Source organism: Schistocerca piceifrons, chromosome 5 (genome assembly GCF_021461385.2).
Source record: "Schistocerca piceifrons isolate TAMUIC-IGC-003096 chromosome 5, iqSchPice1.1, whole genome shotgun sequence".
Lineage (NCBI taxonomy): Eukaryota > Metazoa > Arthropoda > Insecta > Orthoptera > Acrididae > Schistocerca > Schistocerca piceifrons.
Genome location: NC_060142.1, coordinates 230649089 through 230665373, shown reverse-complemented (window position 1 = coordinate 230665373; position 16285 = coordinate 230649089). Strand labels below are relative to the sequence as shown.

General features: G+C 42.8%; 1 protein-coding gene across 2 annotated transcripts in view; it reads right to left on the bottom strand.

The window, feature by feature from the left end:
• Positions 1-16285, bottom strand: part of LOC124798448 (high affinity cAMP-specific and IBMX-insensitive 3',5'-cyclic phosphodiesterase 8A) — a 1735971-nt gene that overhangs the window by 269696 nt on the left and 1449990 nt on the right. For both annotated transcript variants that reach the window (XM_047261866.1, XM_047261867.1), the window contains exon 10: positions 14409-14719. In XM_047261866.1, coding sequence (XP_047117822.1) covers positions 14409-14719 — 311 coding nt within the window. The remainder of the gene's footprint in view (positions 1-14408; positions 14720-16285) is intronic.

Sequence of the window (16285 nt, the reverse complement as noted above, 5' to 3'; positions counted from 1 at the left end):
ACGTCCAGTTTTGGCCGAAAATAGGATTGTAATATCATTACATAGCTTAAAAATTGCTCGATCGTCTGGTGCAAGAATGAGACCTGTCCAAGGGACCAATTCAGAATAAATCAAGGATTGGATTTACCGACGTAGGATATGTTACGAAAGATCGGTTCTTTGAGTTCTTCACTTCACAAAAGCATGTACTTTCGGTATAGTGCATCATTCTCACAACTTACTTATCCTGATTTCGTCATTCGGAAAGCACCAACTACATTGACTTTTCCTGAAGAAAAGCCTCTGTTAATCAAATCTGAATAATATAAAGATGTTGTGAAGTTTACCAAAAATTATATGCCAGTCTCAGACATGGAATTTTATAACAAGGTGGTCTGTAGGAGGACTGTTACAGATGATACGTATAGTTCATCAGAAGGATAAGGGCTATAAACTTCTTATTGACCTTCGACGCCTGTGACGTTTATTGGGGAAATTTTTGTTTTGTGGTTCTCAGACTTCTCATAACATACAGTAACCTGTAAAGAGCTAATGGCTGTCGTTTCTTTAGTTACTTGTTTATTTTTATCACACCATATTCAAAAATCAAAATTGTTTGGCGCAAGAGCAATAAAAGTCCAGTGTTTTAACATACAATAATATCGTAATAAATCTTTGTTTAGTTATGTAATACGCTATTACTGTATGTTGGTCGCCTAAATACAGGTTGAGAAAAGACAAAATCCTTTAATAAACTTTTCTAATTTCTGGACAGTTTCTTCGAAAATATGTAAATGTGCCTTATGTTTTTATTGTACCAATACCTTCAAGCACAGCGGTCGAGCCGAGCGCATGCATACTCTCGCAGTACAAGCGATTTCCACCGATGTGGCTTAACACACGACTGGTTCCAAAGAAATGGAAAGGCCATTCATGCTAGCTAAAGATGGGGTCGACCTCCGCACTAACATTTAACAACATTGTCGCGAACTTGTGCCAGAATGGGCACCGTCTGAAATCTGTAACCGACTAGGTTCAAAGAACAGGTCTCCATGGTTTTATTCTCTTTTGTACCGAACGATACCGGGCATGGAGGAGCACAGCCTGACGATTCCATCGGCGTTAGACCGGAAAGTCAGTGGAAGACTCCCTAGCATTTAAGTTGGCCACTCTGTGTTGGTGTCAGGAGGGCGACTCGTGAGAAAAATTAATTCACCCGCAATATCCGATGGTCCTGCATGTAGACAACGCATCTGTCCTTCAGAAGCCGTTCTTGGTGGCCGAGCGGTTCTAGGCGCTTCAGTCCGGAACCGCGCGACTGCTACGGTCGCAGGTTCGAATTTTGCCTCGGGCATGGATGTATGTGATGTCCTTAGGTTAGTTAGGTTTAAGTAGTTCTAAATTCCAGGGGACTTACGACCTCAGATGTTAAGTCCCATAGTGCTCAGAGCCATTAGAACCATTCTGTGCTTCAGAAGGACGAGAACAATTGACATTATAACTAAATTTCGTCTATTTGAAGTTGTTAAATATTCACGGAGGGCCCACGATGACTGTCATTGGATTTGTAATTTAGCCCTCTGTGTGAAACACTGACTGGAAATATTATCACTCAATTAATTAAGTGCTATATCTTTGTAAGGGACTGGGGAAAACAGCTGCTGAGGTCAACAATATGTAGGTGATACATCGCATAAAAGACTGACGTTTGCAGTACGAAACCGATGGGCTTAAATGTCCGCTTCTTGATGTGGAAGCGGTTGGTGTCCACGCCAATATATTTGCCATTAGACAGCGGTTTGCAGAAAAGACTCGTCGACGATTTCATTGTGGGCACATGGCAGTTCGTTAGCTTGTGGAGTGGATTCCAGTCGTCACAAATACTGAAGGCGGGATCTTTGAGTGTACCAGCCACATGTACTGCAGACTACTGAGAAAAATAGCAATCGTCGGCCGAATAACCTGAAAAGAGCACAAAAAGCCGGGCCATGTCACCACTGAAGTCTTGCAAAACTTAGAAGCTCATTCAAGAGACTCGAAAATTACACATCAGTTCGAGAAGAGACTTTCCGATCTCATGTAATGCATATTGCGTCATTTCTGTTTTACTGCTCTTTATTTTATCTTGTTGCTAGACTGTACGATACATCAAACGCACTGAAGAAAAAGTAAGTAACCGTCATTTGTAACGCTGTACTGCAGAAATACGTACAGGCAAGACATAAATGTTTGAAGCCTGTGAAGTGAAGATGTTGATGCCAGTGACGAACTTCGAAATGACAGCTAACCGCAACGAAAAAAAGTAGTCTTTACATATTCCTTTAATAATTTTGTAATAAGTAGTCACACATAGACACAACACTAGAAATTTTGTGCCCATTAATCGAATAGCAGGGAGAAAGTATATCAGTTCGATGCTCTCCTCAGCCGTTGAACACACCATCACACACACACATACTAAGTCAGACAACCATTACTGCAGGTTCTTCGTAGCATCAGAAAAGGCGGAAATTTTTATCTAAGCCAGTAGTTCCCAAATTTTTTGTCCGACGGAGCATTTTGAGGGGTTCCTGTTACGCTGACGGAACATCTTGTTTATTATCAAAGTTAATAAAATTTTAGAAAATGAAAGAAATTTCTTTTATTTAGTGATTATTTCAATTTTAAATCACAACTAATAATACAGAAATCATGATAAAAATTTAACAAATAATTAGTATCGTCAAAATGTCGCAAAAAACGCCATCTTGTTACCAGCTTTTCGCGGAGCACTTATTCACTTACCGTGGAACACCAGTGTTCCTCGGAACACAGTTTGGGAATCCCTGATCTAAGCCATTGTTGATCAACTGGCTGCGAATTGTTCATATGTGAGATCTAACAACGCGTGATGTAGTCGACGTAATTTCGGTCTGTCTATCATGTGCAGCTGCACAAATACCGAGCTCACTACGATTCGTGCAAACAGCGTATCATGAAATGGGATAAACAGAACGTGCAGGGGAGAATGTATCAGGACACAACTCCGAAAGTATGACCGATAGAAAGGAACAGGTTTCCTGCAACCGGAATACACAGTGGCTCTCTGGGCGCATGTTACAAGGCAGCGCTTCCGCTACCGCATAATACACTGATGAACCAACAGCATTACGACCACTGCCCAACGAGAAACTGAATGCTGAATGCTGACTGCTGGCGAAGCACCGCGTGATGCGTTAAGGGCACTGCAGAAACGAATGGGGATCATTCTAGCAACGATACGGGCCAGAAGCGGGGAAATAAACTGACAAAAGCAACTTCGAAAAGAGCAGACAATTATGGTCTAGCGTCTGCGGACTCCCCTCTCTTTTGGCTTCAGAACACTATTTTGCAACATAATCTCCATTCTAGGTGACGGCCTTGCACATCTTACCCGGAGGGCCTGTATGCCCCTATGATACCGAACTACTGGTCGACGTCTTGCGGCATCAATGACTTTCCCATCATCCACGTACTGTTCCTGCGGACCGCATCTTTCATTGGGGTAAACAGATAGTCGGAAGTGCGAGGTCAGGGCACACAAACCTTTGAATACCCCAGCTGGTGGACGAGTGCGTCAGTACTACTAACACAGACGTCCAGATGAACAGCGAGGTGTTGGACTGTGATCCGTCGACCACCTCGAATTAGTGTGTCCGCGTGTTCCAACACTGCATGAGTCATAGCTGTGTGCACTCGAGCGGCACGTAACAGATTGGGCAGATTTGCGCGACCTTATTGCGATGATGACAGATGTCTCGCCCAAGTACTCAACGTGCTTTTATTGACTGCCAGGTCTCCATGACCTTCTGCAAGCGCCTAATAATATCTGCGATGCTCTGGTTTTCCGCCAAAGAAAACTCAATGACAGCTCTCTGCTTGGAAAGCTTCGCCGTTACAGATGTCATTTTGAAGGCTATGTATAGCGCCGTCACCAACCAGAACTTTATGAAACTGTAGTGGCTGAAGCGGAAATATTCCACGATCTCGCACAACAAATTCCAAATTTTTTCAACCGAAATTGGCAGAGAGAAAATGTCTTGCATTACTTACTGAACGCTCCTCGTAGTTGATTTCTCGCGTGTTAGCGTCGTGAACATCTACGGAAATTGGTTCAAGAACGGTGAAGCCATCAGTATGCTAGAAGATGCTGAAGGTCCACGCCTCATCATAGAAAGTGGATGTCAGTGGCCGGCCTACTCTGTAAAGCAGAATAGACGGCTATCTGTACGAGATCTCAAGAGAGAATAGGGGAGGGTGTTGTACCTACGAACACTTTTCAGACTTTCACGTCTAGTCAGACCTGTAAAGAAATTTAGTATATCTTCTTAATCCATTTATAATTGATAGCCTTCACTTTTTGCTTATCACAGTCTTTTTTGAAACCATAAACATTACTCTGGGAGAGTAAGCTTTTTCCAAACGTGAAAAAAATGTTACAAGGCACGACATGGTTATGTACTTACGAGCAAACGTCCTGTTGAGATTTAAAAATGTTGCAACCGAGAAAATTTTTTCGATACTGGATTCAATACACCTACAACATGCTGACATGAGGAAAGTTTCCAACCGATTTCTCATAGACAAACAGCAGTTCACCGGCGTTGCCTGATGAAACGTTGTTGTGATGCTTCGTGTAAGGAGGAGAAATGCGTACCATCACGTTTCCGACCTTGATAAAGGTCGGATTGTAGCCTATCGCGAATGCGGTTTATCGTATCGCGACATTGCTGCTCGCGTTGGTCGAGATCCAATGACTGTTGGCAGAATATGGAATCGGTGGGTTCAGGAGGGTAATACGGAACGTCGTGCTGGATCCCAACGGCCTCGTATCACTAGCAGTCGAGATGACAGGCATCTTATCCGCATGGCTGTAACGGATCGTGCAGCCACGTCTCGATCCCAGAGTGAACAGATGGGGACGTTTGCAAGACATCAACCATCTGCACGAACAGTTCGACGACGTTTGCAGCAACATGGACTATCAGCTCTGAGACCATGGCTGCGGTTACCCCTGACGCTGCTTAACAGAATGGTTCAAATGGCTCTGAGCACTATGCGACTTAACTTCTGAGGTCATCAGTCGCCCAGAACTTAGAACTAATTAAACCTAACTAACCTAAGGACATCACACACATCCATGCCCGAGGCAGGATTCGAACCTGCGACCGTAGCGGTCGCTCGGCTCCAGACTGTAGCGCCTAGAACCGCACGGCCACTCCGGCCGGCTGCATAACAGACAGGAGCACCTGCGATGGTGTATTCAACGACGAACCTGGGTGCACCAATGGCAAAACGTCATTTTTTCGGATGAATCCAGGTTCTGTTTACAGCATCACGATGGTCGCATCCGTGTTTGGTGACATCGCGGTGAACGCACATTGGAAGCGTCTATTCGTCATCGCCATACTGGCGTATCACCCGGCGTGATGGTATGGGGTGCCATTGATTACACGTCTCGGTCACCCCTTGTTCGCATTGACGGCACTTTGAACAGTGGACGTTACATTTCAGATGTTTTACGACCCGTGGCTCTACCCTTCATTCGAGCATTGCAAAACCCTACATTTCAGCAGGATAATGCACAACCACATGTTGCAAGTCCTGTACGTGCCTTTTTGGATACAGAATGTTCGACTGCTACCCTGGCCAGCACATTCTCCAGATCTCTCACCAATTGAAAACGTCTGGTCAATGATGGCCGAGCAACTGGCTCGTCACAATAAGCCAGTCACTACTCTTCGTGAGCTGTGGTATCGTATAGAAGCTGCATGGGCATCTGTACCTGTACACGCCATCCAAGCTCTGTTTGACTCAATACCCAGGCGTATCAAGGCCGTTATTACGGCGAGAGGTGACTGTTCTGGGTACTGATTTCTCAGGATCTATGCACCCAAATTGCGTGAACATGTAATCACATGTCAGTCCTAGTATAATATATTTGTCCAATGAATACCCGTTTATCATCTGCATTTCTTCTTGGTGTAGCAATTTTAATGGCCAGTAATGTAGAAGTTAAGTCACCATAAAATTCTGTGACTGAAGAGTTAACAACATCTTAGAAGTATTTTTTGAATGATTTCTTGAAGCCTTCAGCTGTCATTTTCTTTATTTCCTGTACGATTGTACAATTTAGACCTTAGGTCATTTTCAAGTATCTAATACGGAAGTTTCATACATTGGATACATTAGCAACTCTTGTGAATTTGATGTAGGAACAAGTCATATCTGTAGATATATTAGGTCCATTATAACATACTTTACGGATGATTTTTTGGTAAGAGATTTTGTCATATACGTCGTTGCTCCTATGACATCATGCTACGCTCATAAATCAATTCGAGGTGTACACGCTATTTTAGGAGCACATTACTTTCGAGCAGTAATTGCAAGCTCTTATAACGCACTTAACACTAGGAAGATTATAATTATTTTACAGGATTTTGCTACTTAACCTTCATATGCTTTTGTTCCCAATTACATGTAATTATCGTTCATAATTGGTGTAAATATGACTGTATGTAGTTTCTTTAAAATAATTTGTAAATATTTGTTCTGTTATTGTAGGAGCACGTCATTTTTGAATATTCGGTACAATGATGTTATATATCACATTTATCACAGTATTCTAATGAAATAGTACTGAGAACCACGATAGTGTAGCAAAAACTGCTTTATGGTTGCGTGATATTCCGCGTTAGAGTCATATTTGTTAATGAGTGTAGCGATAATTTTGCATTCTATGCTCCTGTAACGCTTCTCCCTAAAACTTGTAGAAAGTTATCCATGAATTTCCTATTTCGTAGGTATTTTTGCTTATTTAAAACTTTGTGAGACTGATATTTTAGATGTATGGAGATTTCAATTTCTTCCATTACATCCATGACTTTTCGTTTCTGTAGCTTACGTAATATTTGAAGTGATCTATCTATATTAGGTATTTTGTGGTTGGTGTCTTAAGTGTGCAGCAAATGTGGATGAGTTATTGTCGCTTATTGTCTTGTGTTCTCTAAATCGTGTACTAAATTTTCTTCCTGTTTGTCCAATATAAAATTTGAGCATAGCATGATGTCATAGGAGCAACGACGTATATGACATAATCTGTTACCAAAAAATCGTCCATGAAGTAAGTTGTAGTGCACCTAATATATCTACAGATATGACTTGTTCCTACATCAAATTCACAAGTGCCACTACTGTATCCAACGTATGAAACTTACGTTTTAGATACTTGAAAATGGACGAAGGCCAAAATTGTACAATCGTACAGGAAATGAATGAAATGGCAGCTGAAGGCTTCAAGAAATAATTCAAAAAAATCATCGCAGCTGCGGACCCTATCACATTGAAAATCTTCGAAGTAACTTAATATGTTACAAAAAACGAAACTCTGCGATCGGGTCCTGAAGACCACCGGTTGTGGACCGGCCATCGTGTCGATCTGTGCTACGTGGTGTCACGCGGACGTGGTGTAGGAGGTCATGGGGTCATAACTCCGCTCTCCCGGACGTTGTCAACGTTCTGACGTGAGAGCCTCTCAATCACGTACTTCGTCAGTTCGCATCACGAGGTTGTGTGCACCCTGGCCCTTTCTCCCATCAAGGGGAAATCTTTGAAGGTACCGGGAATCTAACACACGACCTCTGCATGGCACCATCTACACTGACTACTCAGCAACGGAGGCGGAGTTTAATATACTAAGTATTTACAAACGGTGCAAAAAACACAGCCTCACATCTCAAAGCAACAAAAACAGTAGAAAATGCTGAGAACCGCTTAGGGAGGTCTCTAGCCCGCATTCTTTCATGTGTTTCTAAAATCCATCAGTAGATTGAAACATCGACCTGGAAACATCTCATGTTCGTAGGTAAGCTGACCTCAAAGTACAACACTCTCCTCTAGAATGCTGATAGATCTGACTACAAAATACAATGATGGTGCAGGTACAACTGTTTGGAGAACACAGTTAATGTTGGACATGTGGTTCCACAGCAGATTACCGAAACATATTCCCATGTGGACCCAGAGACATCATCATTTACGATTGTTGTGAGCCCAGAAACATTAAGACTGATACGGGAATTAACGGAAACGTAAGCCTGGTCGGATGAATAACGTTTCTTGTTACACCATGTCGATGATCGTGCCCAGGTAAGCCATTACCCACGCAAACGCCTGCTCACTGGTTGTTCCACACGGGAAATCGTAGACCGGCTCGACGATTGCTTCCATTTGCCAGACCATGACAGAAGATCGTGTCTGTCACTTCCCGTGTTGAGTAGTAGGCCTTCATTACGCTGGTAATTGCAAAGATAAACCTAAAGTGTAAAAACACTTCACAAAATTATCACAACACAATCCGTTTCTCTTGGAACTAATGTATGCTGTTCACTTACCCAAAACTGTGAATATCGTTTACTACAGGTTTTTACTGCATATTGTATCTACGTACAATAACAGAGGAATTTGTCCTCATTTGTTTACTGCCTTTGTAGGTCGTTCGTAATAGCAAAGATCTTGCACTACAAGAGATGTATTTCAAGGTAGGGAAGAGGAACAAGTGCTCAAATATCTTAAGGGGAGCCGGAGGTAGTCAAATCCATAAAATTACGATTTTTTTTGCTACCGAAAATTTATTGGAACATTCCTCTTTAATGTAAACTTTGAATTATTGTTCTACTCGCCCTAGAAGTGGAGTTATTACCATTTTCCCCCACGCCTGCAGAGGAAATGGGCGGCCGCTGAATGCATCCAACACCCTCTCGTGACTTCCTGGCGAACTGCTTGGGATTTTCTCGGCCTGTTACGCATACAGCGCCTTATGTTACGCATACATCGAGTGTGCAAGGGTTGGCTACATTGTTTTCTGTGACAAATGAAGCGCTAAGAGCGCGGAACATCGTCTCTTTGCTGTTTACCGTTTCGAATTAGTTCAGTGTTGCGCCTGTTGTTGGTAGTATTATACTTCTTGTGTAAAGCGTTGTTCTGGTTACGATGCCACGTTTTAGTAACCGTGTATATAAGAAGAGGAAGAACGTAGGGAAAAGAAAATTAACACTAATACCAAGTTGCGATACTACAATTACTGAAACAGTGCGTTCTTCTGCTAAGCAACACATGGACGGCCATAGCCCTGTGACATCTTCTACCAAGAAGCTGACTGGTGGAAGTGATAGATTTCGTGAATATGTTAGTGACAGTGATGATATTAACGAAGTACTGAATATTGGATTATTATCTTCTGTGCTGAAAGAAAGTGTTCTGTGCAAAATGTGCTCAAGTGTAGGAGTGGGACTAGAGATAACAAAACACTTTGGTTTAGCTTGTGAGATGAAGATAATCTGTGCATGTTGCAAGTATCAAGTGACTTTCTACAATTCACATGCCAGTCTCTTTGGTGAAAATGGACGATCTAGAGTGTTTGATGTGAATGTTCGACTTGTGTATGGTCTTCGATCCATTGTAAAAGGGTCTGCTGCTGGAAAACTGTTTTGTGGTATTATGAACTTGCCATCGCCTCCAAGCAAATTTGGGTACTACTGCAAACTGGTAGGATCCTCTGTTGAAGATGTGGCTTTGAAAACCACGAAGGAAGCAGTGGGGGAATCTGTAGAATTTGGGGGATTTGGTAGTGGAATTAGATGGTTCCTGGCAAAAGAGGGGTCATAAATCCCTGAATGGGGTTGTAACTGCTACTTGCGGTGATAATGCAAAAGTGATAGATGTTGCAATATTATCAAAACATTGTAGGTGCAAAAATAAAATCAAAGGAGAGCACAGCGGAACCTGTGAGGCAAATTTTAGTGGATCAAGTGGAGCAATGGAAGTGGATGGAGTGAAACAAATTTTTGAACGTTCAGTTCCCAGATACAACGTTAGGTAAAAATAGTACCTTGGGGCTGGTGACTCCAAAGGTTTCAAGACTATAGAGGGACTGAAACCATATGGACATGAATTTGTAGTTTAAAAGTTGGAATGCATTGGGCATGTGCAAAAGCGTATGGGTGCATGGCTTCGAAGGCTCAAACAAACTTTGGGTTGAAGTAAGCTCAGTGATGGGAAGACAATAGGAAGGAGAGGCAGGCTTACTGATGAGGTGATTGAACATCTACAGAGACACTATGGGTATACTATAAGGCAAAAGACAGAAGAGGAAGCTTCGACATCTTCTGCGAAGGGTAAAAAGAATGAACTAAGAGGAGTAGGTAAAACTTCTCAATTTGTTCTTCTTAATGGACCTAGTTTATTTTGTGGTGCGAAGTTAAATTTCTCTTTAATATTTCGTCCTTAAATGACTTAGCATTTTGTCCGTCTACTATATTACTTGTCTATTTGTTGCAGAATAATTCACTTCCTGCCTGTGTTATTCTTATGGGGAAATGAATTTTATTTTTCCGTATTTATTGAAAATTCAGATTAATATTTCGTCCTTAAATAAGTTAGTGGCATGCGAAAAGCAGTGTGGGCATTGTTCCTTCATACTGCCTCTTCCAATGAATACCCTCAACACAGCCTGTGCCCAAAAGATTCCTGGTGCAAATATAATGCAAAAAAGGACTATGATCACAAACATGGTTTGCCAGCAGCTGTGATAAATGCAATAAACCCAATTTTTCATGTCTTAGCACAGCCAGAATTTTTACACAAATGTCTACATGGAAAGACGCAGAATCCTAATGAGAGCGTAAACAATTTGATTTGGAAAGTGATTCCTAAAAGAGTGTTTGTAAGCATAAAAACACTGCACTTTGGCATTTATGATGCAATTGCAACCTACAACCAAGGGAACAGTGTGAAGTGTGAAGTTCTGAAGGCATTAGGATTTACAGTTGGGGTGAACACTGTACGAGCACTAAGAAATATTGACAGAGAAAGGATAAGAAGAGCAGGAAGAAGAGAAAGGCATATGAAGTATGATGGAACAACAGGCCAGAAAAGAAGACAGAAGAGGAAGCTTTTGGAGGATGAAGAAGACCCTGATAATCCATCCTATAGTGCAGGAATGTATTGAGAAACTTTGATAGCCATTTCCCGTAAATTAGAATTTTTCGAATATAAGGAACATTTTCTCAAGATCCACTGAAGCTAGAGAGATGAAATTTTTATACAGCACTCCTAGTGGTCAAACTTACATTGTAACACAGCCATTTGGCAATATGTTCAGTAGTTTCATTTCAGTTTAATTATAAAGCAATTACTTGTAAAAAAATTGGGTCATTAATAAAAAAATAATTGGAAGGAAACTAGAAAAGATACTCCAAAATCCCTCTGTCATAACTGCAATACTAAACCACTCTATATGTAAAAAAATTCAAATTTTTCTACTTGGTAGTTTATTCATAAATGTTCCTCAAACTTAGTGATTTTAACATGGGCAGCATAGGCACCTCCGGCTCCCCTTAAGCTATGCATTTTAGAGCCAATGTTTGCTTGACTTTTTTCCCTGTTTTGGTTCATACTACTACCTCTCAAAATAAGGAATACTTTTTTTAATACCCTGTGTTCCCCTACAGCAATACGAGCCTCTGAGGTGTGAGCAGGATTTCATTCAGTTGCGTCCTTGAGAAAGTAACATGAAAACCCAAGAGGGAACTAAAAATCTGCGTAACAAGTGCCCAGGTAATGTTCCGCCTCCGCTTTTAAAAGTGCAGTAAATGCTACAAGGCAAGTGTATCTTCTCAATAGTACAGCAGAAACTAACATAGACCCAGTATATTTCACAAAATGTAGTTCCTCTGTGAGTATAAGGGAGCTTGATTACTGATTGCCAAAAAACATACGTGAGTCCTATTACTAATACTGAAAAGCATCATGATGGAGAGACCAAAGAGATGAAAGAAAGAGACATGAAAAAGGGCTATCAGTTAAGTACAGATGTGTAAAGCCAGAGATTCGGAGCCAAGCTAGAGCATTATAACACAGGAAGAAAATGGTAAAGTATGTATGCGGGTACGGTGGCGAAACCCTAGATGAAACAAAGATACGAGAACTCGAAAACGTAAAGAGAGAACGGAAAATTATGAGAATACTATTGGTCCAAGAGGCTACTAAAATTTCGATGTGACTCGAAAGCGAATGATAAAATACTAGAGAAAGAAATAAAGTTCTTTGATGGCATCACCTCTGAAAATAAAAAGAAATATAACTTGGTCAAAAAATTGGATACAACAAGTATCAATCTCGGTTTTCGGATGGTTCACATTCGAAGGATAGTACCAACAATAACCGCCAGGTCACGAGTGTACTGCAACGGTATCATGTGCAGAAAGAATACTGTGGACAACAGCTTAGCGATAGCTTCAAGGTGGTTTTTCTAATAAATTTGTTCACTTACTAGTTCTGCAAGGAACTGAAGAGAACTTCTTTAGTGTGTGGAAATAGAGGTGAGGTATTGGTTGAATTAAAGCTGTGGTGGCTAGTAGTCAGTCATCCATGCACGGCGCAACTTACGGAAGAGGTCCTGGTGCTAACCATAATCAACACTGTGCTGTAAAGTGCACGATTTGTTTTGCTAACATTAAATCGTATTAAAGGAAGATAAGAGGCAAAATTGGGGTAAAAACTGCCTCCCTGACAAGCACTTTGTTCTTTCGTAGTACTAGTAGTACTCATAAAATTTTAATTATGACTTCAAAATAACGAAGTTATAAACTCTAAGGGAAAAAGTAAAAAAAATCAAACCGGCGCACCACCGGAATTCTCCGAATGGCACGGAAATCAATAAATGTGATGAACATGTACAAACAAATGAGTTTCAGAAAAATTGGATGATTTATTCAAGGAAAAGAGCTTCGAAAATTGTGCAAGTCAACAATGCGTTGGACCACCTCTGGTCCTTATTCAAGAAGTTTTTCGGCTTGGCATTAACTGGCAAAGTTGTTGAATATCTTCCTGAGGGATATCGTACCAGATTCTGTCCAATTGGCGAGTTAGATTGTCAAAATCACGAGCTGGTTGGAAGGCCTTAAACATAATGTTCCAAATATTCTCAACTGGGGAGAGATACGGTGACCTTGCTGGCCAAGTTAAGCTTTGGAAAGCACGAAGACACGCCTTAGCGACTCTCGCCGTGTGCGGTCAATGTACCGCTGTGCTGCAAGCTGACCGCGGGTGATAACGAAAGGGGCCATGCTTTATAATGAAATGGCACCTCAGATAGTGACCCTACGACTTATCTTAGGTGATAGCCTAATGAAATACGAACCTGCATCTTGCTCTGAGTGGCTATTGCAATGTCATCTGCATAGCACAATTTTTGCGATTTAGTTGCTGCCATGTCGCTCGTGTATAGGTTAAAGAGAAGGGGAGCCAACACTGATCCCTGTGGAAGCCCATTGTTTATTGAGTAGGATTTACTCGTAGAATGACCTACGTTCACTCTGAAGTAGCGATTTTTCACCATGTTTTCCAGAAGCTTAGTTGTCTTGCGGAAGGGATCGCTTTTTTCAGCTTGAGTATGAGTCCGTCGATCCAGATGGTATCATAGGCGGCCGAGAGGTCCACAAAAGCCACACAGGTTTATTGGGCCCTTTGAAAGGCTGACTCAATGTATGAGGTTAAGGCAAGGTAAAGTTGTACGGGTAAAGCTGTGGTTCGTATTGGAAACGCTGACATTGCACCAAGATACCTCTTCACTTGTCCAACCAGTTAATGGATAAGAGTAATTTATAAAAGGTCTTACAAGCTTCTTCTTTGACTGAAAAGATCGAACAAACCTTTCTATAACATTTAGTTTGTGAGTGAAGTCATATATAAATGAAGGTTAAGGGCATTTGTTCACAGGTCGTGGTTGACGATCCTTGTGTATTTTTGGAGGTATTTCTAATTTTACCATGAGAAAGTTTGATGCTTTCGGTCAAAGGTCTGGATGGCTTACAGTGGCTATTGTTTACTATGGTGGTATTGAGAGTATTGGTGGCCTTGAAAGTATTAATAATCGTGACGCTATTACTAACCACACTTTTAATATTGGTGAAGTTTACAGTAAGGACATTGGTACTTCTTATTTGTATTTTACAATGCCTTTCATTGTCAGGATACGTAGTCATCAAGGGTGACGAGGATGAACTGTTTAAGTATGGCGTAAGGGTAGTGATATGTATGAAAGTGTACAGTTTTGTTGGTGATTTGACTTAGTATTATCATAAATGTAGACCCCCTCTCCCCAGAAAAGAACGCACTAATCTTGCTAAAAGCCGAGAAGCGATTCTTTTTGGTTTTGTAGCTCTCAGGGGCACTCTGCAATGTTCTCTGCGAGTCGCGCGCAGAATACGTAGTCTTCCGCGTTATAGTAGTGTACTTCGTGTATGTGCGGTCAGTCTGACACTATGATAACGGGCGCACTTAGATTTTTTTGACGTGGTAACAAACTTTGTGAGTGTTTTCAGAGGGGCGACCGTGCCAGGACTGACCTGCCGGTGACGGCGACGGGCAGCACGCGGCAGGCGAGTGGCACGGGAGGCGGAGTGGCTGCGGCGGTGGTCTCGCCGCCGGCGCTGCCAGCGGTGGGGGTGGCGATGGGGGCGGTGATGGCAGCGGTGGAGGCGGAGGCGGCGGCCGGGCCCTTGCGCGGCCACGCCACCGTGCCCTCCCACTCGCGGCCGCGGCTCAGCTGCTGGAACATCAGCTCCTTGCCCTCCATCTGGTTCAGCTCCAGCACGTTCCGCCCCAGCAGCTCGCGCTGACTGTAGCCCGATATCTTCTCGCCGGCGCGATTCACGTACTGCAAAAAACAAAATACTTTTACCAGTTAACGGAACCAATTAATCATCATTTGGTTTTGAAGCAATTTCAAAGGCAGCGTTTTCAGACAAAATTACAGGATTTCAGGTCTGCCTGTTACGAAAATAACTATTTTTAGGGTTCCATACGTTAATAAGTTAAAACCGAACCCGTGCAGGACCACTATGTTGTCCTAATCTTCGTTGATCCATTATGTATCGTGGGACGACGGCTGGCATGAACTTCTTGATGCAATAATTTACCAACAGATGTATTTTTTTTTGTGGTTTTAGGGCGCACAACTTCAACGGTCATTAGCGCCCAGACTACGTTAGGAATGCACCGCGAGGCACAAGTTTAAAACAGCAACTAAAAGGGAAAACACGATAAAAGATCGACAGGCATAGGATTAAAAAGCAGCGTAATCAAATGTCCTTAGACAGGCTGGTCAAGTTGATAAAACGAAGAACGCGAGCAGCTGCTCCTGGGTCATCCACTAAAATGGCATCGAGAGTACATGGCAGGCCAAGATCAAGACGCAGTGTAGTAAAATCCGGACAGGACGTTAAAATGTGGCGGACCGTCAGTAATTGCCCACATGGGCAGAACGGCGCCGGCGCAGCCGTCAGCAGATGGCGATGGCTGAACCGGCAGTGTCCAATTCGTAACCGGGCCAAAACTACCTCCTCCCGCCGAGAGGGGCGTGAGGAGGACGTCCAAGCCGCGGGAAGAGGTTTCAAGGCCCGAAGCTTGTTGTCCGTAAGTGCAGCCCAATCGGCATGCCACAGCGATAAAATGCGCCGACAAATTACCCTGCTACAATCTGATGAAGGGACACAACTAGAAGTTGTCCGAGGCTGGAAGACCGCAGCCCTTTTTTTTTTTTTTTGGTTGGGTTTAAGGGCGTTCAACTGCTGAGGTCATTAGCGCCCAGTCACTGTTGTTAGAGCACATGGAATCTGTTACAACTCAAGGGGATGGGGGGACACCAGAAGGACCTGACAAAGATGCAGATAAAATAAGTAAAAAGGTTAAATGTCTTTGGACAAGCCAGTTAAAGTTATAAAACGCAGAATACGAGCAGATGCTCGAGCGTCATCAGCTAAAACATCCGGTAAAGTAGATGACAGGGACAGGACAACACGAAATTGACTAAAACGGGGACACGACAATAAAACATGGCACACTGTTAATGCCTGACCGCAAGGGCACTGCGGGGCTGGGTCACCGGAGAGCAGGTAGCGGTGGCTAAACCGGCAATGCCCAATCCGCAACCTGGTCAGAAGGACCACCTCGCGCCAAGATGGTCGGGAGGATGTTGTCCATACAGTTGGAAGCGGTTTTACTGCCCGGAGCTTGTTTCCTTGGAGGGATGACCAAGCATCCCACCACAACGACACAAGCCTCTTACATACATCCCCACGAACGTCAGATGACGGGACACAATGGGAAGCTGGCCGAGGCAGGAGGACTGCAGCCTTGGCTGCAGCATCCGCAGCCTCATTCCCAGGCACTCCTACATGTCCGGGAACCCACAGAAAGCTGACAGAACCACCATCATCAGCGA